General features: G+C 41.7%; 1 protein-coding gene across 1 annotated transcript in view; it reads right to left on the bottom strand.

The window, feature by feature from the left end:
- Positions 1-23,442, bottom strand: part of LOC115819842 (voltage-dependent T-type calcium channel subunit alpha-1I-like) — an 85,972-nt gene that overhangs the window by 42,954 nt on the left and 19,576 nt on the right. Inside the window, exons 2-5 of the mRNA XM_030783355.1 lie at positions 16,881-16,992; positions 14,422-14,555; positions 5,356-5,453; positions 369-528 (exon numbers count right to left, since the gene is read on the bottom strand). Of these exons, the coding sequence (XP_030639215.1) occupies positions 369-528; positions 5,356-5,453; positions 14,422-14,555; positions 16,881-16,992 (504 nt within the window). The remainder of the gene's footprint in view (positions 1-368; positions 529-5,355; positions 5,454-14,421; positions 14,556-16,880; positions 16,993-23,442) is intronic.

Genomic DNA, 23,442 nt, shown 5'->3' with positions numbered 1-23,442 from the left:
AGAGAGGCAACGTTGAAGAACTGTAATGCCGTGGAGATCTCAGAGACTGTCTCCAGATATCGACCGCCATTCATTTTGCAGAGAGAAGAAAGGTGAAAATATTGTTTTACAATGGACAGTAAGTCCTCATTAGATTATATTAGATCCAACAAAACAGGCTCATAATAGACTGGATAACATTCAACAACATGCCCAATTACGCCTGGCATATCCTTTTCACTTTTCCCCGCAGCCTGCAAAATGAGAAGTTGTTATTATGAAATGCTATTTACCGGACAGAGCTAAAACAATATTAAAAAAGATGATTTTGAATACACATTCATTCAGCAGCAGGGTTCGATGTTTGGGGCGACGGGATTCTCACTCACAGAGTGAAGTTCTCCTCCGGGTAACAGCGGTTACGCAACAGTCCGGCCCACAGCTGCACGCCGATGATGCCGAAGATGAAGAAGACAAAGAAACAGAGAAGGAGGACGTTACCCAGCATGGGGAGAGTGTCCAGCAAGAGATTCACCAGGATACGCATGCCTGTGAGACACACACACACACAGAGAGAGAAAATACACAATGTATCTCTTTCACCTTACCCGCTAATAGAGGAAATAAAGACCCAAACGAACTGTCAGCAGAAAGTTACATAAGGTCAACATAAGTTCTGCTTTGTTCATGTTAATAGAAAAAAATGTCAGACTATCTATCTATCGGCCTATCCATCCATCCACCCATCTATCTATCTATCTATCTATCTATCTATCTATCTATCTATCTATCTATCTATCTATCTATCTATCTATCTATCTATCTATCTATCTGTATATCTAGCTAGCTAGCCAACTAGCGGGAGATATCTGATTTTGAATACGTGTTTGCCTCAGGTACTCACTTGTCCCCTGTTCAGCACACTATCAGCTCCAGCAGTGTTGGAGACTGAACCCATATTTGGAATAGGACCACCTTCTGCTCAGTTTAATGCTACACTACTCCGTTTAATACTGCGTCCTTGCAAACAGTTTGTGTGACTGACCACAAGCAGCAGGGATAATCACACATGCGGCCACCAGAGACAGGACGTCAGACACTTTTCGGGTTGCTAATCCAAATGATTAGAGTTATATGAAGGTTAGACAGCCAGTTGAAAACTTTAATCCTCGTAACGGAACAACGACATAGACCCTCAGTTCTGAGCAGGCAGAGCCGACGGTCATGACACGTCTAATGAAGCACAGAAGCTCTCCTGGGTTCTGTCACTAAGCCCTGTGAGACTGTAGCATGTTCTTTTAGATTGACTATAGGGACAACTGCTGAAGGTTACAACTACACGTTGTCAGTGCATTTACTGTAACCACTGGGATGGGTTAATGACTTGAAGAGTATGTAACAGAAAAAAAGAGTGAGAAAGAGGGGGAGAAAAAAAGAAAGTGAGAGGGCGTGAAAGAAAAAAAAAACAGAGGTTGGAGGATGGCTTGATGAAGGTTAAAGTGTGATCTTTTGGGTTAATGACTGTGGACTACGATAAGGTGACAGGCAGAAAAAGGGGAATGCACTCCAGAAATACCAAAGGAACAGAATGAAAAAAAAAAAAAAAGAATACTGTCAGCAAGATGGGAGGATGACAGTGAAGAACCTAGCATGGGAAGCAAGTATGAAGTGAAGGAAAAAAAAAAAAAAAACATCTGGTGTTGCTATAGTAACTTCTGAAGTGTACGAGGCAGAAAAGTTGACACAAAATTTTGACAACGAACATAAAGCAAAATTAGCTTTCGGTGCCCCGTGGGTTTGTGAGTGACATCTCAGGGTTTATGAGTTATGTTGTACCCGCTTTGAAATCTTTGTCTCTGATGGAAAGTGACACAGAACCACAGACCTGCATAAACAAAGCCGGTCTCGCGCGCTAACGTCGGCAGAGAGAGAGGACATTACGTTGGATAGAAAGATACAGGGATGGATGGATGGATGGATGGAAATGTACAGAGGAAATGAATTGAGAAAAGAAAAAATGCTGGATGAGCTGAGTTAAGGTAATGGGACTGATTCTTCCAAATCTAAAATAGAAGACAAAGGGAAAGAGAGAGGGAGCGGGAAAAAACCGTGAACGAGGAAAGCAGCGTAAAATTAGAAAATGAATAAACCGAGAGATTGTTGTTTGGAGAGGTATTGAAAAACGAGAGAGAGAGAGAGAGCTAGAGAGAGAGAGAATTAGAGAGAGAGAGAGACAGAGAGACGGAGAGCACACAAAAGAAAGAGAATGATCCTAAACCAAACCGCGCTCACTAATTGGATGACTGAATAAGCATTAGGAGTACAACCAGTGCAATCCCTTTCATTCGCCTGAAATCAACTCTCCATTCTCTTTTCATTCTTACAAGTGTTTGTAAAAGGGGGGCTGAATTCTGGTTGTTTTAGCCCCTGCCCCTGCGGCAGTCACACAGCCTTTCAGCCTGCCGTCAGGGGCCGGGTGTGTGACAGAACGTCTACCTCCTGGCAGAATAGAGCCGTTGACTCCCTGGGGTGGCTGCCTCCACAAATTGGGTTTAATAAAAGAGCCGATTGCTTCTTTTATAAGGGTCTAAATAAAGAACGCGGAATTAAAGTGAGACGGCACCGCCGAACAAGACGGGGGAACCATTACGACGGCGCTGCTCAAAACCCTTAAATAAAAGTTCTCTTTTCTCAAGTTTTGGTGGAGGGAAACTTGGGGCTTGGTTTCACATGTTGTATTTTTAATGAGCGATGTTGTGCTGGTAGAATCTGCTAATTGGACAAACAAATGAGGGCCAATGCAAATGCTATGGCTCCGCCACGACGGATACCGCTCGCCTTCAGTTGTCAAAAAAAACGACGCCTGAACGCCGTTCATTCCAGCACCATGGAGAGCGCCCACAGAAGAATGAAGGGTCAGTGATGATTCTCACAGCACACGTTGCTCTTATCTGAGCCTTTTTCTCTATTAGTCCAGGGACAGGTTAAGAGACTGGTTCATCCTTGAAGCTTACCTAAGTGCAAGTCTCACTTGAGGTCATTTGTCAGTTTGATGGTGGAAGCTTGCTTTGCCTGTTTTACTTTCTTAAGTAGGCTTAGACTTTACTTCTGCATTATATCAACGCGTTTCACTATTTCAAAATGCATGGGTAGGTTCAAAAGGTTTATCCAATGTGAAATTTCATACCAGCTACTTGAGAAGACATCGTTCCCGATAGAAGAACATTCTGGATCATGTATCTGGCCTGCCATTCACATCCATTCATCTTACCTCTCTTTTTTCTGACTGATTGAGGGAAAGACGACCTTTTACACACACATTGTGTGTGTGTGTGTGTGTGTGTGTGTGTGTTCTCCTCTGCATTGGCGTGAAATCCAAAGCCTTGGGGCCTTCGATGACAGAGAGTTTATCATTCCGCCAATAGCAGTTCATTAGAATTAAATGCTGTTTAATTGAATTGGGTGAGAGAGGAAAGGGAGGGGGAGAAGGAGAGAGAGAAAAAGATGAATGGGGGGGGATAAAGAAAAGGGATTGAATTGTACATGAAATGAAGAAAACACCTTGACTTCTTGAGACCTTAAATAAGATGTATGCCATGGATTAAAAGAATTGTCTTCTTTTTTCCGGACAACGATTGTTCCTTTGCTCCTATGCTTTCTACACTACCTCCACCACAGAAATACTCCTCAACAAGTCCAGCAAATACCCATATTCACAGGCTGTTCCTCTCAGCCAGTCCCCAGCTCTGGTGGTACAAGAGGACATCATTTCTGTGCTTCTAACTTTCTGCTCTGCACCTCAGCTTTGATTCTGTCATACCGTCATATTCACGGAAATATATCAAGATTTACAAAAAAAAAATCTTTCATAGACCATAATAAAGGCATTTGGAGAGCAACTATACACAAATTACACATGCATTTATGATGAGAATGCCCACGACTTTCTGAATATAGTCATGTTTGACAAGACACTGAGCAGGGACTTTTTAAGGGGCCTGTGTACAGAACTTTATCTCCTGCTTATGTTGGTTGAGAAGCACTGCCCTCAGCTAAAGGGACTGAGAGAGAGAGAGAGAGAGAGAGAGAGAGAAAAGATACGAGATATCTCTTGTGTATTTCGACACAGTTGAAAGGGGAGTGATAAGCCTCTACTGAAGTCTGAGGTGGATCTTATGGACATTAGCCATCAGCCCATATCGTGCACTGTGATCTTCTTGATCTCTGAGGAAGACTTGAGGATGTTTACATACAACCAACAAGAGCCAAACAGCAACTGTGCCTTGTTTTAGATCCACAGCCACCAGTCTTTACTGCAAATACTCCCAACAACTGCATTGCTGTTGTTTTTGTTGTTGTTTTTTCCCCTCTTTCATTTCCTCCTGGTGTCTGTTACTATCCCTCAGCTCAAATGTCATTCTCAGATCCACATTTCTTCTCACTGGTTTCTATTTCTGGCCAACATGCTCCAGCTGCCCTCTTTTTTTATGAAAGAATTTATGGTTATGGATCTTAATAAATCTGAATTTCGGCCAGAATGAAACATTTAGTATTCCCCTTGGGAGCGCTATGAAATAAACATTTTTTTTTTTTTTGCCTTGCCCTCTTTTTCCTAAATATTTCCATTTACACACATGAAAAAAAAAACTACTCATGATAGAGCAAAGAGAACTGACAAATATAGACAAACTCAAGCATATTAATATCCCTTTAAGTATAACCTGCAGTTCACTTGATTAAATGAGATTGATGATCTTATCATTTGAAAAAAGCAAACGCGATCAAAAGGAACAAGACGTCAAGTTTGATTTCCAGAGGTCGCGATGTTATAAATGATTGCTTTGCTCTATTTCACTCATTAAATGAGAAACAGGATGCCTCTCACTTCTTCTCAAGTATATCCCCACTGTAAGCTCTTAAATTAGCAGGATTCGGGATTACTGACGCGCCGCCTGTTAATAATCAAGTAATTACCTTTCTAATCACTTCTCTAAACGGGAATAAGTGTTTTGGGATTTTAAGCACCTCCCACCATAAAAAAAAAAAAAAAAAAAAAACCATATCTTAGATATGAAATGTGAAGAGACTGATTTTGCAGCTTTGTGTAGAATGTACAAAACAAAACGGTCTACTGTTCCATGTGTCTAAACTTTAAGGAGCCAAAGTATACATACATAAAGACAGGTGCATTTAGCATTATAGCTACAAGACTCACAGTAAATACATTGTCTGAAAAGAAACGCTATGTCAAAATCAAAGCCCCGCTGGCAATGTATAGTTTCGTTTAAAATAGCACAAGCGCTTCCCAGAGAGCAGTCTCGGTAAAATAAGAAATACACACGACAGAGAGAAAACAACGGAGAAGAGACAACTTACTGGGCACTCTGTTAATGGCTTTGAGTGGCCGCAGAACCCGCACCGTCCGGATGGCGGTGAAATTGATGTTCTGGAGGTCCAGGGAATATTCCACCACTCTGTAGATAAAAAAACACAAAACAAAATTGATAAAATTAAGTAAAAAAAAACAAAAACAAATCATTGCACAACGCCTACCTGTAACTGGTGCTCTCCAGTGTTCGACTGTCTACCCTTATAGCCATATATATTCTCTCTTCTTGTACTTAATCATTATTCATATTACCAAAGGCATTATTTGTCATCGTTTTAATGAAGGCACAAAAAATGGATATGTTATTATACCGAAAAATTGTTGAGGATGATGAATTCCTGTTACTTAGTTACTGTTACTTAAGTTCTGAGTTAGACCTGCACTGCATCTTTTTCCAAGATTATATCCCTGAGATCCAAGCTCTGTGACCTTGAGAAAAAGGGCAAAGGGAGCATGCATATCTCTGCTGCTGTGACACTCTCTCTCTCTCTCTCTCTCTCTCTCAGCTCCTCTGGGCAAGTGGCATGCCATTACACAGACCTAAGCAGGATTAGGAGCTGAGGCTGCTGCAGTGATGTACCGTTAGAAAAGGCGAGCACGTGTGCATTTGTGTTTGTGTATGTTTGCGTGCGCGCGTGTGTGTGTGTGTGTGTGAGCGCGTGCGTGTGTAGGAGAAAGAGAAAGAGAGAGTCAAAGTGTGCGCGCGTGTCTGCGTTCCCGTCTGAAAGGCGGAATATGACGGGTGCCCTTCCCCGGGCTGGCGGGTGATGAAAAGCTCTGTTGGGATTTTACGAATGTTAGAAACAATTATGAGAGATGAGAAAAAGAAAATTAGGTTGAACATCTCATACGCTTGGAAGGAATGCAATCTAAGCACGATAACGTCTTTCCAGCTGTAACCGTAACCCCGCGTCTGACCGTAAAAGCTGCTCTTGACAGAGACTGCCTGCGAAACTTTTCAGCAGTGCGTAGGAAGGGTTTGATGAACATCACTGAAATGTATTTGACGTCCTCCCTATTGTGCCAAATAGTGCATTTGACATCCACCCTATTACACCAAAGGAGCTAATGCCCCTCTGAACACAGCCAAGTCACTTAAAACTTAATAGGACTAAGTTTTTAGTTTATACCTTAAACATACTAAGGTCCAAGTAAGCACTTAGGCCTTCTTACATGCGCAACTCTTCACGATGAGGTACTGCCTCATTTGTGTATCGCTCTCTATACACTCCCTAATCCACTTTGGTAGTCTGGTGTATATTTGCAGCTCAGCCTGGTGGGTATAAATACACGATTCATTCTTTTTAGGCTAGACCACCAAACAGAGCACCAAATATAGACTCATCTTCAGAAACGGGACTGATAAAAAAAAAAAAGTTCCAACCCCAGCAGATACATGCATCCAACCCTGCATGATGAGAAACTGCAGATTGAGGCCATTTTCAATGGAGTTACTTTGCTGCATCAGGTGAAAAATTGGGGTTTGAAAAATCGCTGTCATTTTTAAACATAACAAGCCATACCCATTTCAGATGCGCCCATGCTATCATCTGACAGCGTGAAAGTTCCCCCAGGGGCACGTGTGGTTTATGCATTATATAGGCAGAAAACGAGCGAGTGAGAAAGAGAGAGAGAGAGCACAGAGAGAGGCTTGGCAAAATCCAGAAGCAGCCAACATGCGCACTGTATAATGAGAAAGAGGCTGCGATGCTTTGTGCGCGGACAGTGCAGACATGTCACTGTGATCCAAAAGCCGTTGTGCTGAGAATGCAGCACTGGAGCAAGTAGCTTCACATAGAGTTTGTGGTGGCCGCATTCCCCTCCCTCTCAGCCAGTTTGTTTATATAACCCGCTCCAGGTGCACAAGAAAACAGGCTCAGAATGACTGACTCTAATCTAGGATTCCTCCAAAGACGGCCATAAATATTTGAAAAGCCTCAAAGTCCTGCTTTTGTACTAGGAGGTCTGGCTATTTTCAAAGAATGATCACAAAGCAGAGAGCGTCTCTTATTTTTTTTTTTCTATACATACTCTCCATTTCTGTATCGATTCTTCACAAGCCAAGAGTGTGTTTCACCGACTGAATAATGATGTATTTTTCACATCAGTTTGAAAATAAAACAAAATATTAACATGAAAGTGAAATATTGATAAGAGCTTAATACTGATAAAAAAGAAAAAGAGCCCAACAACCAAATACACCTTGAACAAATCAGGGTTGTGAGTGTTCAGAGCAACATTAGCAAAAAAACATTTTTAAAAAAAGGTGGGGGGGGGGGGGGCAGGAAGAGGGGGGTGGGGGTCTAACCAATGCATAGTACATTGGCTGTTTTATCTCAGAAATTACTGTGCCGCCCAACACCGCCAACCCACGCAGGGGTGTGGGGATAGAAAATTGTTTCACAGTTTAATTAGGCTGTCCTGCCACCAGGGCAATGCTGTAATCCTGAACTGAGCCTACAGAAATGCAAAGATTCGAACAGCGCACCTGCTCTAACACAGAGCCCGCAGCAGAGACAAGACACATCCTGGCACAAGTCAAACACATTCATTCCATCAAATCCCTTCCCTCACTTACGCTAATCCCATATGTGTTGGTTATGGAGAAGCAAGCCAGATGGATTAACCACCATATTGCTTTCGCCTATCCAACTATGCTGAAGATCGCTTTCCCATGAATATGCTTAGAGGCATAGGATGAAACATAAGGGAGTCGTGGAGCCAAACCGAAATGAAATGATGAAACAGAAGCGATACGGAGCAATTATTGCTGAGCATTCTTAGATAAGTGTCAGGGCCCCCTGTCCAATAGCCCGTCCAACACTCCCCCATGGTTCACTTGGCAGCCAAGGCAAATTTAAATGTCACATCTCCTGAAAATACTGTCTCCAGTTAACATCTCAGGAGAAGTGCTCACTCTTCATACGTGGTTGATTAATAGCTTAATTAACTGAGACAGATGATGCTAGAATGTTGTGTCTCTCAAGAATGACAGGCTGTGTGAGTAGAGAACATGGAAAACACACACACACACACACACACACACACACACACACACTCACCGACACTTGCACTTTTATATCACTATCCAAAAAAAAAGTGACAGAGATATGAGCAAAATAGTAAAAGAATAAAATGGTACTAACGGTGAATGTAACATTTCACCACCTTATACTTATATACACCGTGTTCTGAATTATAATGCACATGCCGTTTTTGTTTGTTTTTCCTAAACAGTCAATATGATTACGTTTGTTTTTCGTTTTTTTCAGCCGCCAAGATTATATCATAATGTGGATGTCATTACAAGCAAAACTAGTGATGATGACATTGGCCTTTTTTATTTTTTTTTTAATATTTTGAAAAGAACTCAAAATACATTGTTCCAAATTATAATGCACAGCACAGTTTGAGAACATTCAACGGGTCATAACAAATTCGAAACAGAAATCTGTTGTATTTGTTGCATGAACAGATCATTTTTCAAAAAATACATTTAAAGCAATTTAAATAAAAAAAAAAAAATACGTAACTTGATTTACAGATCAAGTTATATACTGATGTATGAGCCCTTCCTTGATATCACTTGAACAACTCTCTCATTCATTAAACTTGTAAGTCCATGTGTAGTTTCTGCCTGTATTTCATTTGAGGATGCCAGTATTGTCACTCAGAGCTGCTGTTTTAAGGTACACTGCCGCCCACCCTCATGGATCTTCCTTTTAAGGATGCTCCACAGGTTCTCAATAGGGGTTTGGTCAAGGGATGATGGTGGCCACATGATTTTTTTTTTTCTCACTTTATGCCCATAGCAACCAAGGGGTTGACGGTGTTTTCTGCAGCATGGGATGGTGCATTGTCCCCCGTGAAAATAATTCTATTCCGGAAGGCACAATTCTTCCTTTTATACCATGGCAGGAAATGGTCACTTAGGAATGCCACATATTTTTGCGGAGGTCATTATGACGCCCTCAGGGACCCTAAAGGGACCTATGATCTCAGTTCCCAATATTCAGGCCCAAAACATCACTCTGCCACCTCCCTGCTGACATCTCAGTCTTGTTGTAACAGGCTGGCCATTCACCAACCATTCAGAACTCCATCTATCTGGACCATCCAGTTTAGCACTGCATTCATCAGTGAATAAAACTGCTTGAAAACTAGTCTTCATGGATTTCCGAGCCCACTGAAAACGTTTCTCTTTGCGAACATTGGTTAGGAGTGGTCAAAATATAGCTTTATGCACAATTGCAAGCCTCTGGAAGATCCTGCATTGTGAGGCTCTTGGGACTCCAGAGACACCAGCAGCATCAAATACCTGTTTGCTGCTCAACAGTGGCTTTTTTTCATCGCTGCCCTTTTCAATACTATTAATTTGCCTGAGAGAAACTTATAAGGGTTTATCTGAACACATTTTTCTGTGCTGTGAATCACACACAAATCTTTTCACAGTTCGATGATCTCTCTTCGGTTTTTGCGAAATATCAACTCTTTTCATGCCCTTTGCAAGACATTGCACAATTTCATGCTATTCATCTTCAGAAAGATCTTTCTTCCTCCCCATATTGCATAAGAACTGTGCCTTGCTTAATAATGTGGAACAACCCTCTTTAAGTATGTTTCCCTTTAACTAAGATCACCTGGCACACTAATTACCAAACCTGTCTGAGATTGATACCAGTTATCTAAAAACACAGGAGAAATAAAACAAGCAAAAACTTTCACTGAAAAACTAAGAACTAAATGTTTATTTAACTGAAATCCTACTGACACGTCACTTGCATAATAATTTGGACCACAGTGTATTTCTAGTGTATGCACGTGTGTGAGTGTGTGTGTGTTTGTGTTTATGTGTGTGTACCAAAGAGGTGTGAGGAGTAAACGTGGCATTGTTCCTTGTAACTGGTAGGCACAGATGTTATCGGTCTCATGAGGATATGAGTGTGAGTGTGTGTGTGTGTGCGTGTATGTGCGTGTGTGTGCGTGTGTGCGTGCGTGTGAAAACCTAAACATAATAGTGAACCAGCTGGCGAGAGCAAATTGAATATTCATATCCCATTCACAAGTGGCTATTGCATTCGCTTACACAGTTCAAATGAACGGAAACCCTGCCTATGAATACCACACTATCCACTGTACATGCATTTACGACACATTAGGCATACGTAGACGTTGACATAAGAAGCCATTCTGTGTCATAACTCTAAACATCAGCCATTATCAACAAATCTGCATAATGACTTATAAACCCCCTGTTATGAACTAATATTTAGAACAGAGAGGTAACTGTGTCTAAAACAGTAAAACGGTTTAGACGCATATCTCGATTGAAACCAACACCAGTCCCAACAAACAGTGAATAGCAACAGTGCTCTTCTAAAATTAACGGTGCGTTTGGACAGGATAACAGGACAATCTGCTCACATAATAGCCCATGTCCAATCACAGTCCTACACACCTACTCAATACTGACTGTGAGATCCTTTATTTTCCTGCCTATGTTTAGAACAATGGTTGGACCTCAGAATCCTCCACACTACTCTAAAGAGACAGTAAGACTTGCTTACAGTGCATTTGACAGGAAAGTAATCCGTCTCTGTTTATTTTATGCGGAGCATCCTTTCAATGTATGCGCAAACGCTCTGCCAACGTCAAATTAGATATCAATTAAAGCATTCCATCTGTTCTTCTCACAGCACACACTGGTGTGGTTTTTGGCAGCTCTTAACGCAAGTTCAAATTTGCAAGACAAGGAAGGTGCTTGAGACGGTATGCTCACAAGCAACTTCACCCACACACAACCGCACGCACGCTCACACGCTTGCGTGCACACACACACACACGCACACACACACACACGCGCACACGCATGCACACTCACACACACACACACACACACACACGTATGCATCTTGTTTTCATCTCCTTTCTCTCGTCGCCCTGCTAATTGAATCTAAGATTCCTGTGCTTATTGAAATTGAGAAGCATGGAAAATTGGAAGTCTTTGAGCATCTCTCTCCAAACCTCAAACAGATGTTTCAAGCTACATCAATCAGCTTTTTAGGTATGATAATTAACTAGCTGTCCGACAGGTTCTCATAGCTCTGCTCCTTTCTTTAGAGCCTCCTCTCCTGTCTGTCTTTTCTTCCCTCCATGTAAGAACACCACCAGCAGAAGGCAATGACTGAAGAGACTAGATATCTCTTTCTCCTCTTTTTCCCTCTCTCTCTCTCTGTTAGTCTTCTCTGTGGAAAGAGTGACTGAGAGGCAATGGAGAGAATGGAGGGAAGAAGGGAGGTCTTTTAAAAGAGAGAGGTGTAAGCCATGTCTGCAGTGTGAGATATCACTCTTCTATTCTTCTCTGACAGTCGGATTAGCTAAACAGTGAAAAGCCAATGTGTGTGTGCGCGTGTGTGTGCGCGTGTGTGTGTGTGCATGTGTGTGTGCATGTGCTTTACGTGCCCCAGTACGAGTGTGTGCACAACTGCGCTTGCACTGACGCCAGCTGGAACATAACATAAGCGGGGCGGGGGGGGGGGGGGGGGGGGGAATTCAAAGTTTCACAGTTTTATTGTCAGCACTTAAAGGAAACAGACAGACAGAATGGTGAGAGGAGGTCAGTAACCTTTTGTCTCATACCAGCTGGCTTTCAGCCGAACACAGCTGACACATCTAGAGCCTGCTGCGATACATACTGACCTTCTAACATGGTCGGAACCTGCCCCAAAACCTGCAAGACCCCATAGCAAACTCCTCTTTCTCCAGCCCTAACTGTGTGGTTTATTGGTTCTTGTGCGTTCGTGTGAGTGTGGTGAGTGAGGGGAGGAGATTAACATCTAGACGGAAAGAGAGATGGGGCAAAAAGAAAAAAAAAAAAAAAGAAGAGAGAGAGAAAGAAGCCAATGGATACGGATCGGATGTCGGTGAAAAAACGCAGAAAGACACACGCGAGTGACATCGCGGCTTTGATCTCGAACGCCGGCTTGCGTACGGTCTCGGTACGATGGGGCATTAAGGTAAACGTCACTCAGCTGGGTTAATTCTATTACTGAAGCTCTGAGGCTGGAAACACTCCATCAGAACCAATATCTGTCCCCACAAATTCTCTAACTGTGGGCACTGAACCTCTTCAGCTAGAGCACAGTAATATTCCTATCTGTCTGAGTATGTAAAGTATATTATCTTCTTTAAAATGACTCCCACTCCGTTTTCGGCTGACTTCAATATCTGTCTGTTCGACTAAAAAGACTTGCGCTTTTTTTTTTTTACTCCAGGAAAATCTTCTACTTCTTTTTTTTTATGATCTTTCTCTGTTTTTTTCTTCTTCTTTTTTTCGATGCGTTTTGCACACACTCAAATGTGGCTAAAATTAAGAGGGACCTATGACTTTACACATCTGAGAATATGTGAAAACTGTCAGTTGTGTGTGTGTGTGTGTGTGTGCGCACGCCTGTGTGTGTGTCCAATATGACTGTCATGTAAATGCCAGTCACTGAGGGTGGAAAGTGAACGGTAGGGCGTGTGTGTGTGCGTGTCCTGTAATATCCATGCGTGATGTCTTTAATGATTAATGACTTTGCCTTGGGATTATCTTAAGTGCATTATGGTGAAAAATATGGGCAGGTTAAATTCTATTAAACCCAGGCTTCCAACAGTTGTCTCTGAAGAAATGTTAGCATGTGTGCCCGTGGGGCTTTCCAGGCATACTGCGTGTGGTTGTGTGTGTGATGTGTGAATCAGACTGCCAGACTGTTTGGGGTTGATAGGCCTGCTGGCAGAGCAGAGCGACTCATGCATACAGAACGACCTTCTGGTCGCTGTGACTCCCGCTTCAGTGAGAAAAGAGAAAGAGAAAGAGAGAGAGAGGGAGAGAGAGAGAAAGAGACGCTACAGGTCAAAACAAAAGGGAGCAGAATGAACTTAACCGACAGAAGGGAAAAAAAAAACGTTGGCTGTTCGGCTTAAAATCTGTTTATTCACTGCGTCTCTTCATTGTCGTTGCAAATGCCCTTCCTTAAAGCTAGTACAAAAAGTTTTTGGTCCTCTCACTCGCTAGCAGTCAGAACGCAGTGTTGCGGCCAATATCGTTACAAACAGGTATCGCCTGGATCCATACGTAAAGCTGGTTCAGATAAGCCAGGAGCTTTGCATTGCCTCTGTTTCTAGTAGTTTCTCTGGACAGGGTTGGAACGGGGCTTGACTCTGTCCAGGCTTTAAAAAAGATAATTTGAAGATTTTCTAGCCTTAACGAGTCTTTCTGCAAAAAGAGCAGACTTCAGAGCTCCCCTGATTCCTTTTGCTTCACCCTAAACCACGAAAAACAACGAACACTTCTTTTTTTTACTTTAATGAGAAAAGAGACTTTTTTAGTTCAACTTTAAGAAGAAAAATGGAATCAAGAACACTACGGCTTAAAGAGATTTAGAACAATTTAAGATCTACCATTTATCATTGGAGCTGAAACTGATTCACTGTATTGATGCAGCGAATTGCAGTTTGCTCTAGTCAAGTCAGTTCTCAGCTCATGTGGATAAAAGTTATACAGTTTCTTTTTTTTCCCTTTCAATTAACGTTAACCCTTAAATGGTAACCCTGCCCGTGCTTTCTTTCGTTATATCTCCTTAGTGCGCGACAATTGACTTTCTTCCAGTTCATTTGGGTCAAAATTCTCCTATCTGGCCCCACTCAGCCTGCATTACTATTCTGAGCCACAGCCAGAACCTAATGGAAACAAAAACCACGCAGAGCTCTCTGAACTATCTCCCATTTCCAGCAGGTCACTTTGACATAACACATTTTCTCTCTCATTCATCATGCCCCTTACAGACAATTTTTTTTTCTTTTTACACAGGGGGGAAACCGGGGCCCATCATTTGTTTAAAGTCTAAAAGGTCTGAATGCTGAGGAGCCCAGGGCAAACAAACTCTATGAGGCAAACTGAAGAGGGACCCAATATAGGCGAAGGTTGTTAACGTTCTATCTTTCTCTCTTGGGGGTTGGGGGTTGGGGGTTGGAGGTGGGAGTGGGGGGGGGAGGGGGGGGTTGGAACTCACCCTGCCATGACTATGAAGAAATCCAGCCTGTTCCACGTGTCGCCCAGGTAACAACGGCGGCCGAAGATTCCTAGAGCTACCATCTTCACCACCATCTCCACCGCAAAGAAGATATAGATGAAGGCATCGAAGGCCTGAAAGAGAGGGAGTGATGGAAGATTAATAAATGAAGAGTTCAAAGAAGAAAAGGGGCACCGCAGCAAAGAGAGGATAGGTAAAAGAGAAAGAGAGAGAGAGAGAGAGAGAGAGAGAGAGAGAAATAAACCAGATAGAGGGAGGTAAACAAAGGACAAAGAGGTCACGGAAAGTGAAAGAAAGATAAGGGAAAACGAAAGAACTATTGAGATAAAATTGTATTTGCCCTCAATTTATTCCCCTTTTCCTCTGGTGTTTCTGTTTTCCCTCTGTAAATAGGCAGCACAACGAAAAAAACCCAAAAAAACAAACTTCTTCGTTTGAAATGTAATCAGAGATAAGCTGACATCAAAACATTCATCTGAACAGCGAGCTAATTAAAAATAACAAATGAATCGACAAGTCTCTGCCGTCACTCCTCTAATGATTGTTTCTTTTTGAGACGGTATTATTTATTTGTATTAAACTAATTACGGCTGTTCCATTCATGTTCTCCATGAATCAGACCGGGTGGGAGGTGCGGGATGTCAAAAAAAACAAAAAAAACAAAACTGCAAGCGATGATGTTAAAATTGAATTTCTTCTAATTGTGTATGAAATATGGTTCTTGTTTTAACTAAATATCAAAATCTGTTTTAGGAAATCCCGTTTATCTTCATTGTGAGGTTTCTGGGTCTTTGTTTACCCCGAGCTACTAAATTCCCAGGAGCATGCTCGATGCTAATCGTGCTCTGACGCTAATCCACTGAGGCCAGTCGGAGGTTTACATGCAGAAGCACGTGTGGCATGCTCGCATGAAAATGAAATTTAATTAGTGCTCTGGTTAAGAACATTACAATTTAACGGCACAGGCAAAGATGAATACATGCAAGGGCCCGCCACAAAAAAACCCCCATCTATAATCTGTATTTTTGTGATCATTGAGACAAAGGTGACTTTTAACCATCATAAACACAGCTTAAGTGACATTTATATGTCATTTTGATGCATTCATATAGAAATGCATCAAAGTGACATATCGTTTTTCATATCAGACTCAGAGTTCGAACTTAATTGTTTATAATATCAATTCATAGTTCAATTCATACTTAAATATTTGTGAAATTGCATTAAGAAATACAACTGGATTGCACCGCTGCCACCAAAGGCCTCTGTGATGCAGAGATAGAATGTAAAACTCATTCTGACTTAAACAGAGGAGCCATTCATAAGGTTTCAAAGCAGCACCGTCTGTGTGTGTATATGCGTGTGTCAGGGGAGTCTCTCTCTCTCTCTCTTTTTTTCCAGGAGAACGCTTTTAAGTTGACTCGAGAGCTTTGGGTTGCTGTGATCCAGAGAGGAAACCGACAGACTGACAGCGGCTTCAAAGACGGAGAGCACAAAATCAGGACCCAACACGGTTCTGAAACAGCAACTGCTGTAAACAGGGGGCATACAGGGGCCTAAACTGTAGACAAGGTTGCAGTGAAGGACAATGGTGAAGTCCAGATGCTAGCGTTTGTGGAAAAAATTGTGAGGGAGAGATTTTTTTTTTTTTTTTTTTTAAACCTATGAAAACCTTCAACAACCTCAAAATAAACACTGAGTTTCAACTTTGTAATGACGAGACTGCAGTATCAGGGTTTTTACAAACTCCTAAGGAGATCTTTTGAGCTAAAACTGCATTTGATTCATTGATAGCTTTAAAGTGCATTTCAGCTGTGAATATATCAACACTATGTTCCCTCCCACAGTTTCCAGCGCTTTACTCACAGTTTTAATGCAGTACCACAAAAAAAAAGAAGAAAAAAAGACATCAATACATCAAGGTTTTGCTCTTGTAATGGAGCTTTAGATTGAGTGTGCAGAACACATGAAGTGAAATACTTGAGTTAAGAGCCTCATGTTGAGAGAAGCAGCGTGAAGGTATGTAAACACAAGGTGAGTTTGTAAAAAAAAAAAAAAAAAAAAAAATGAACGCAATGGCTATAGAAAGCAGCGCTCACGCCAACAAAAATGGCTATTCAAGTGCCTTTGCAATGTATCATAGAAGAGGGAAGGCCGGTGCTTGACATAATTATATAGGATGCACTTGAGGAAGAGAGAGAGGGAGAGAGAGAGAGAAAAAAACGGTCAAGTCTAGGTTTCGCTCTTAGTGGTTCAAATCAATGAGTCATAAAGAAGCTGAGAGTGCCTACAGATCCATGTTCCTACGGATCTCGTGAAAAGAGCACTGAGGGTGTGGCGGGGGGCTGGGAACTGTGTGTGTGTGTGTGTGTGTGGTGTGTGGAGTAGGGTGAAGGAATGAGAGAGAGAGAGAGAGAGAGAGAGAGAGAGACTCATACCTGCAGTACCTGGCAGCGGTCAGAGGAGCAGTCTATGTTTTCACAGGGTTGATACATCCCAAGTGTCACGCAGTTAAGCAGGATTACCATCATACTCACCCTCTCAAACCATGTGATAGACAGTTAAGGCTAGTACACATACAGGGAGGTTTAGAGACAACTACAGATCACTAAAAACACATATGTGAGTATTAGGGGTATAACGATTCACTGATATGACCAGCAATTCAGATGTTAGGATTCAGCGATTAGATTCTGTGTGATTTGATGCGATAGGATGCAATCTGATACAGTTCTTAACATTTGTTTAATGTAGATATTCATTTTCCTGCCTTTTAATAAAATACAAATGTCTGCCAAACTTTAGATTTTAGATTTGATGGTGCACTGTAAACCGTGTGGGCGTTGTCAGACATGTTGCTCTGGTCTTTACCTCACAAGCAGCGCTAACGCTACTCTCGTAAAAGGTGAAACGTCAGCGTGAGACACTGTGCAGATTTATTAGCGAAGGAGAGGTGGTCATTATTATTTTGAAAGTAACTTGACTTGAAATGTTAGATCAGTGAGTCTCCCGCAGCACCTTAGTTTGTACTAAAGTAGAAGTTAGCAAAGCTTCAGTCAAGCTATTCCTAACTTTAGAATTGGGCCATTGACCGGTTCGTGGTACATTTAGATTGATTCAGGGGTCCGTGTGTTGATGTAGTTGATTTAGTTTCTGATTCATATCGGTGAATCATTACACCCCTAATGAATATGTAGCATTGCAGTACACTAGCTATCATTAGCACGCTAATCAAATTACATGCTTGATGCTAGTGACACTAAATGACTCTTTAAAAGCCTTACTTCAAATTTTAAAAGTCAGACTGCAAATTGTAAAAGAATTTAGATTTTAAGAATGGTACTGATTGAACAAATATGAAATACAAAGAAAACTTGAAGGTTAAATTTTACATGCAGAGTTTTACTGTAATAAACTTTTGACGCGTTATGCTAAGCAACTTCATGATGTGGACAGCATAAAATGTCAAATAGATAAACAAAAAATGACTAAGAGAGCGATGACGAGGGAATTGCAGTGTTGAATTCTTAACAGCACAGAAGAGCCAAAATGCAATGACAAAAAAAAAGAGGATGAAGAAGAAGAAGAAGAAAATAACGACACTGTGAGACGAACTGCGTAGCGTACCAATAAAAAGGGAGATACAGATAAAAGGCAAGGGGGGGGGGGATAAAAAGTAAAGACAGAAAAAAAAGAAGAAAGAAATAGCAGTGGGAATGGTCAGAGAGCTGAAAAAAAAAGGAAGAAGAAACAGAAGAAAACCCATCAGCTCTGTCACGGTTTAATTCGTAACTCATAAAAAAAAATTAATTCCATCTTTTTACTGTGCATACCAATGGAAAAAAAAAAAGGGACTGACAGACACTGAAGGACTTAAAGGGGCTAAAGCAGGAATCTGGCAGCACTCTGGAGTGTGACAGAACGACTGAACACACATAAGAGTTAGTCGATACGGCTCAGCAGAAACACACAAAGAGGAATTTAACAGTCCACAAGGCAAATCATTCTCCATGGATTACAAAGGAATGTTCTAATGTGTGTTCCCTGCAGGAGTACCACTGCCGTGGCCTGCAGTATGCTAGAAAGGAAAAGAAAATGAAGTGGTATAATATTAACGAAAATCTATCTGTCTTCCCTCACTCTTTTTCATTTTTAGACGGAAAATAGTGAGTAAGGGAAGAAGGCTGGTTTTACTGGTGTTATTTTTGATAGGTATTTCTGACATCACACGTCATACGGAAAAAATATATTGATTCCCTTTCTGTCTCATGCTCTTCATCTCTCTCTCTCTCTCACTCACACGAATATATACACACACAGGTATATACCCGTACTCATACTCATAGATACACATTCATGCATGCACACGCATACGTGTACAGTCACACACACACACGCAAACAGTGTTGAGAAGATGGGAAAAATGACCCACAGTTTTTCCTGAGGCATTATGGGAGCAGTCACTAGGTAGTCACCAGTACCTAGTGCACCCACAGATCCAGCTGTCTATGTTCAGATTATTTTCTCAAAGCATCACTCAGGAGCAAGGGAAACCTCAATGCAGAAAAAGTTGCACGGCACAGCTTTGGGCACAATGCAACTGTTACCCTGGCCTTAGCCTTCAACTTATAACAGGAGTGACTGCTAATGCTGAATGCTAGTGTCACTGATAGGCAGAGAGGAGAAGACAGGAGAGGAGAGGAGAAGAGAGGAGAGGAGAGGAGAGTTCCTCATAAATGCAAAAATTCATATGAGTCATCAGAATATGACTGCAGTCAGCGATGTTTGACCAGCTTATTATACTTATTTGCTCCCAGAGAGCAATTCCGCAATTATTCTTTACCTCCAAGTCTCTCTGTCTCTCTCTCTCTCTTTCTCTCTCTCTCTCTCTCTCTCTCTCTCTCACTCACTCTCTCTCTCTCCCATTGACAGCTCATTAGCAGTAATGTTAAGACTGACACAAGCCCCAGGAGGTAACCGTCATCCAGTCAGGTTCTCTGCTTCACTGCTATATTCTGCCTCTTACAGTCCTTCTCACTGCTCCATCTAACCCAGCTCTCAACCACTGCAAATTCACAGAGAAGTGACTACGCCAGCCTGGGAATAAAGGCCCCTTTCAATTTTTACCAAACCTCCTTTAGTCTTCAACCGGTGTACCACATAGTTTTACAAACCACATTTTCTCCAATCATATCCAACGTGTGCCGTTTGTGATTAGTGTCAGTAGGAAGGAGAGATTCGACAGTAGAACGGATATAGACCTGCCCGTGGCCGATTACTGCCTGTTTGCTGCACTGGAACCTTATATTAGATCATATCACACCATTCCCTGGGCTGGAAAGGTGGAACAAGCCCAGGGGTAGGTTTTACACATCATCCTTATGTGCTGTGAGTACTCCTGTTAGTGAAAGACAAAGACACAATTTACTGCTGACCTCAGATCGGTTTTTAGGCTTTGGCTCCTAAATGGTGAAGGTTAAGAACCATAGTAGGAAATATTGATTCCAGATCAGTTATCTCAAAAGATGAAGAGGAGTCAGAGGAAAAAAAAAAAGTGACAGAGTAAATCTTGGTTTTGGGACACGTGGGATATTGAAATGAAGCCCCCCCCTTTTTTTTTTTTTTTTACGGTCCCTCCTTGACATAGACTGACTGTGTCACTGACGTGGGTCTGTGCCGCTCTGAATTGTGCCAGCTCAACAAAAAAAAGAAATGTTGAAAAATGAGTCAATTACTCTGAACGCCTTGAAGGAAACTTCTCTATCCGCTCCCGAGTGCAGCATGTCATAGCAAAGTGAGACCGCTTAAATCTCGGTTGACCAACTCAGGCTGCACGCCTGTGGCTTTCTCTTACCGTTCCACTGTGGAAATTAAAGTAGAAAAATGAACGCAGAAGAGCGAAACAGGAAAAAAAAAAAATAACACTTTGGAAAAGGATACACTGTGACGTGTCAGCTTTTTGTCGTTGTTGTTGTTGTTGTTGTGGTTTTTTTGTTTGTTTTGGTTTTGGTTTTGTTTTGTTTTGTTTTAAAGAACTCTAATACTTTTCTTACTTTTTTTCCTTTTTTGTCAAGACCCAGATCACTGAGCAGATGGATGCAGGAAAGCGCTGATGGCAGCGTTTGTTCTTGAGCCAGTGTAGTTTTAAGTGAAGCCCAGGCTTAAATTGACTCACAGGTGATCTGACATCAGTGAACATGTTAATGCATGTAATGTAAAAGTAATGTAAAAGTTAAAGTAAACAAATAAATAGAGAAGCACGCTCAGGTGCGCCGTATTAACATGCAGTCACTTGATCATATATTTATATTAATACTACATTCAAAGTTAGACTTGAATATACAGTAAGTCTGACACAAAATAAAAAATCCTAGTTATGAAGAGATTCTGAAGCATATGTAAACCTGTAAGTCCAAGTACTTGAAGTAGGAAATGTGCAGAAAAAGGGGGAGAGGGAAAAAAAGGGGGAGGAATAGTCCTCTCTTCTTCTCTCTCTGCCAACCTTCAGAAAAGTGACATGTCTGGCAGTGGGCCCATTACCTCATTTAGAGCGAGCGGGGCCAACATGGATATTTAATTAGGGAGCGCCACTGGCGGAATTATGAGGGATTGCTCACTAAGAGAGGCATTAACCTCACTCTGGAATTACACACAGAGGCAGCTGGAGGCAAAGACCAGGCAGCAAGCAGAATTTTTTCACGCCACCCAACCAATAAGCAAATATCTGGTCTGACTGACACCCTGAGTAACCCGTGAGAAATAAAGATCCGACGCGCTACCACCGGTTTGGCTCGTCTCATAGGTCAGAGCATAATGTGAGTACATATGAGGGTTGCATTTAACTGTGATGAGATTATTCTTGTTAAATCTATAATAAATCTGGGTATGTCTTTGTGAAATAATAAGGCCTCAAGTCTTAATTATTGAACAAGCCACTGAGAGACATTTCGAATGTCTACTACTACATGCAAGATTTCAAAATGGGGTCTGGCTTCTCTCTCTCTCTCATGCTCTCACTGTTGTGTGTGTGTGTGTGTGTGTGTATGCGTGTTGGTGTGTTCTGTACATGTGTGGGTGGGTGTTATGAGTGTGTGTCCTCTAAGAAAGAAAAAACACACACACACACACACACACACACACTCTCACACATATTCATGTTGTATCTACTTCCATACAACAGGAGTACGCCTTTGCGTAAATGGCCAAAACCCACTGTTAATTTTATCAGAACGAATCTTCAGAACATCAAGTAGCAACATGCTTAGCTTCATTGTGCCTTTATTGTTTCCAAAGCGACACTAACACACAGATGCTGATGCCCTCTGATCTCCATGGCAACAAAGGCCTTTTTCAAAAAAAAAAAAAAGTTAATTTGAAGAGCTGACTGGAAGTTAATCGAGGGCTTTGGGGCTTTAGGGGTTCTGATGGATGCCCAGAGTCATTACCGTTCTCTTACCCAGACAGTCATCATCAAACGAGCACAGACTCTTCATGTCCAAATGCATGTCTGCTTTGCTCCATTTAGTGGTAGGGAAAATGAATTGAAAACAGCACTGGAAAGCTTACCTATGGCCTTAGCGTTCTTTGGCCGCTTTTTTTTGTTGTTGTTCCGTTTCTGCTGCTTCTATCTGTTGCTATTCATCCTTGAGAGAAAAGAATCCAATGCTATGACGAGTTGTACTGTCTAGAAGTTTTTTTGTTGTTGTTGTTGTTATTTTTCTGAGGCAAAGCAAGGTCCAAGGATTAAGCCAAAACACAAATTCTATTTAGAGAAATGTCAGGTTAATAGTCATGGAAGACCGCAGCGCGTGTCGTTCTGTCCGTAAAAGCAAACATTTTCTCTCTCACTCTTTTTCCGTCTGTCTCTCTCTCTCTCTCTCTCTCTTTCTCTCTCTCTCTCTCCTCTTTTCCTCCCCTTATCTATCCATAAAAAAGTATAAAGGTGCACATTTTGAACAGTGAGGATGAGACCTGGAAGACAAAAGTCCATAATTTACCACAACACATAAACAATATACACAGAGTCCATCCACAGATAAACGTACTGCGTGCTATAACTGCCCTCCTTTTTCAAAGCTACTCCCCGATAAGTGCCAAGTCAATGTCTCATTTGCTTTGAACTGCACTGCTTGTGTCAGCAACTCCTGTCTCCTGATAACTCTTATCCCCTTTTCTCCATTAGGCCTTTCAAAACAGTCACTCTGTTTCTGAAAAGAAGGCTATATACCGTACCTTAAGTCTTCCTTTTCAATTACCTCCAACCTTCCCACGCCAGTACAATCCTCTTTTTTTAAATAACATGTTGAGGGACTTTTGACAGTTTTTTTGATAAATTGTTTGGCGGGGCTGAAGTGGTAGAGGTTAAAACAACATTTCTCTCAAAGTTACGCCACAACAAAGCACCTAGACGCCCTTCAGGTTGCACAGAGTAGGTTACTTCAAGAAAAGAATGACCGGGCGAACCTCCAGAGAAACAGTGGTTACTTACAGCAAACAGAAAGCTTAGGTCCCAAATCACCAAACATCTGATGGTTCTGATTTTTTTTTTCCTACTAAGCAGCTTTGCCACTTCAAAAAACAACAACAACAACAAAAAAACCCCACAATAATATAAAATGTCATTTTACATTCCCAGACATGGGATTAAATCTGCTTGAAATTCTGCATCGAGGTATTATTATAATAACACAGTACTTTTAAACTAGTCAAAATTTAATTTCAATATAGCCATAATATCTGTTTAAACCATTCAAGCGTGAAAAAGTGACCTTTCTCCGCTTAGCCGTGACTGTTCCTTACGTTGCAGTTACAGCTCTGCCTCGGTGACTTAAAAAGCAACCAGAGTGGCGTAAACATAGTTCGAACACACTTAACAGATTAGTCTCCAGTGATGTGACAGGCTCCTACTCTCTGTGACACAGGACACAAGACCCTCTCTAATCAGAGGAAATTCTCTCAGGATTTCACTGTGCCTTTGTGTCCGGGTGACTCACTCGCTCG

The sequence above is a fragment of the Chanos chanos genome, chromosome 8 (assembly GCF_902362185.1).
Source record: "Chanos chanos chromosome 8, fChaCha1.1, whole genome shotgun sequence".
In the NCBI taxonomy this organism is placed as follows: domain Eukaryota; kingdom Metazoa; phylum Chordata; class Actinopteri; order Gonorynchiformes; family Chanidae; genus Chanos; species Chanos chanos.
This window is presented reverse-complemented; position numbering and strand designations above follow the sequence as displayed.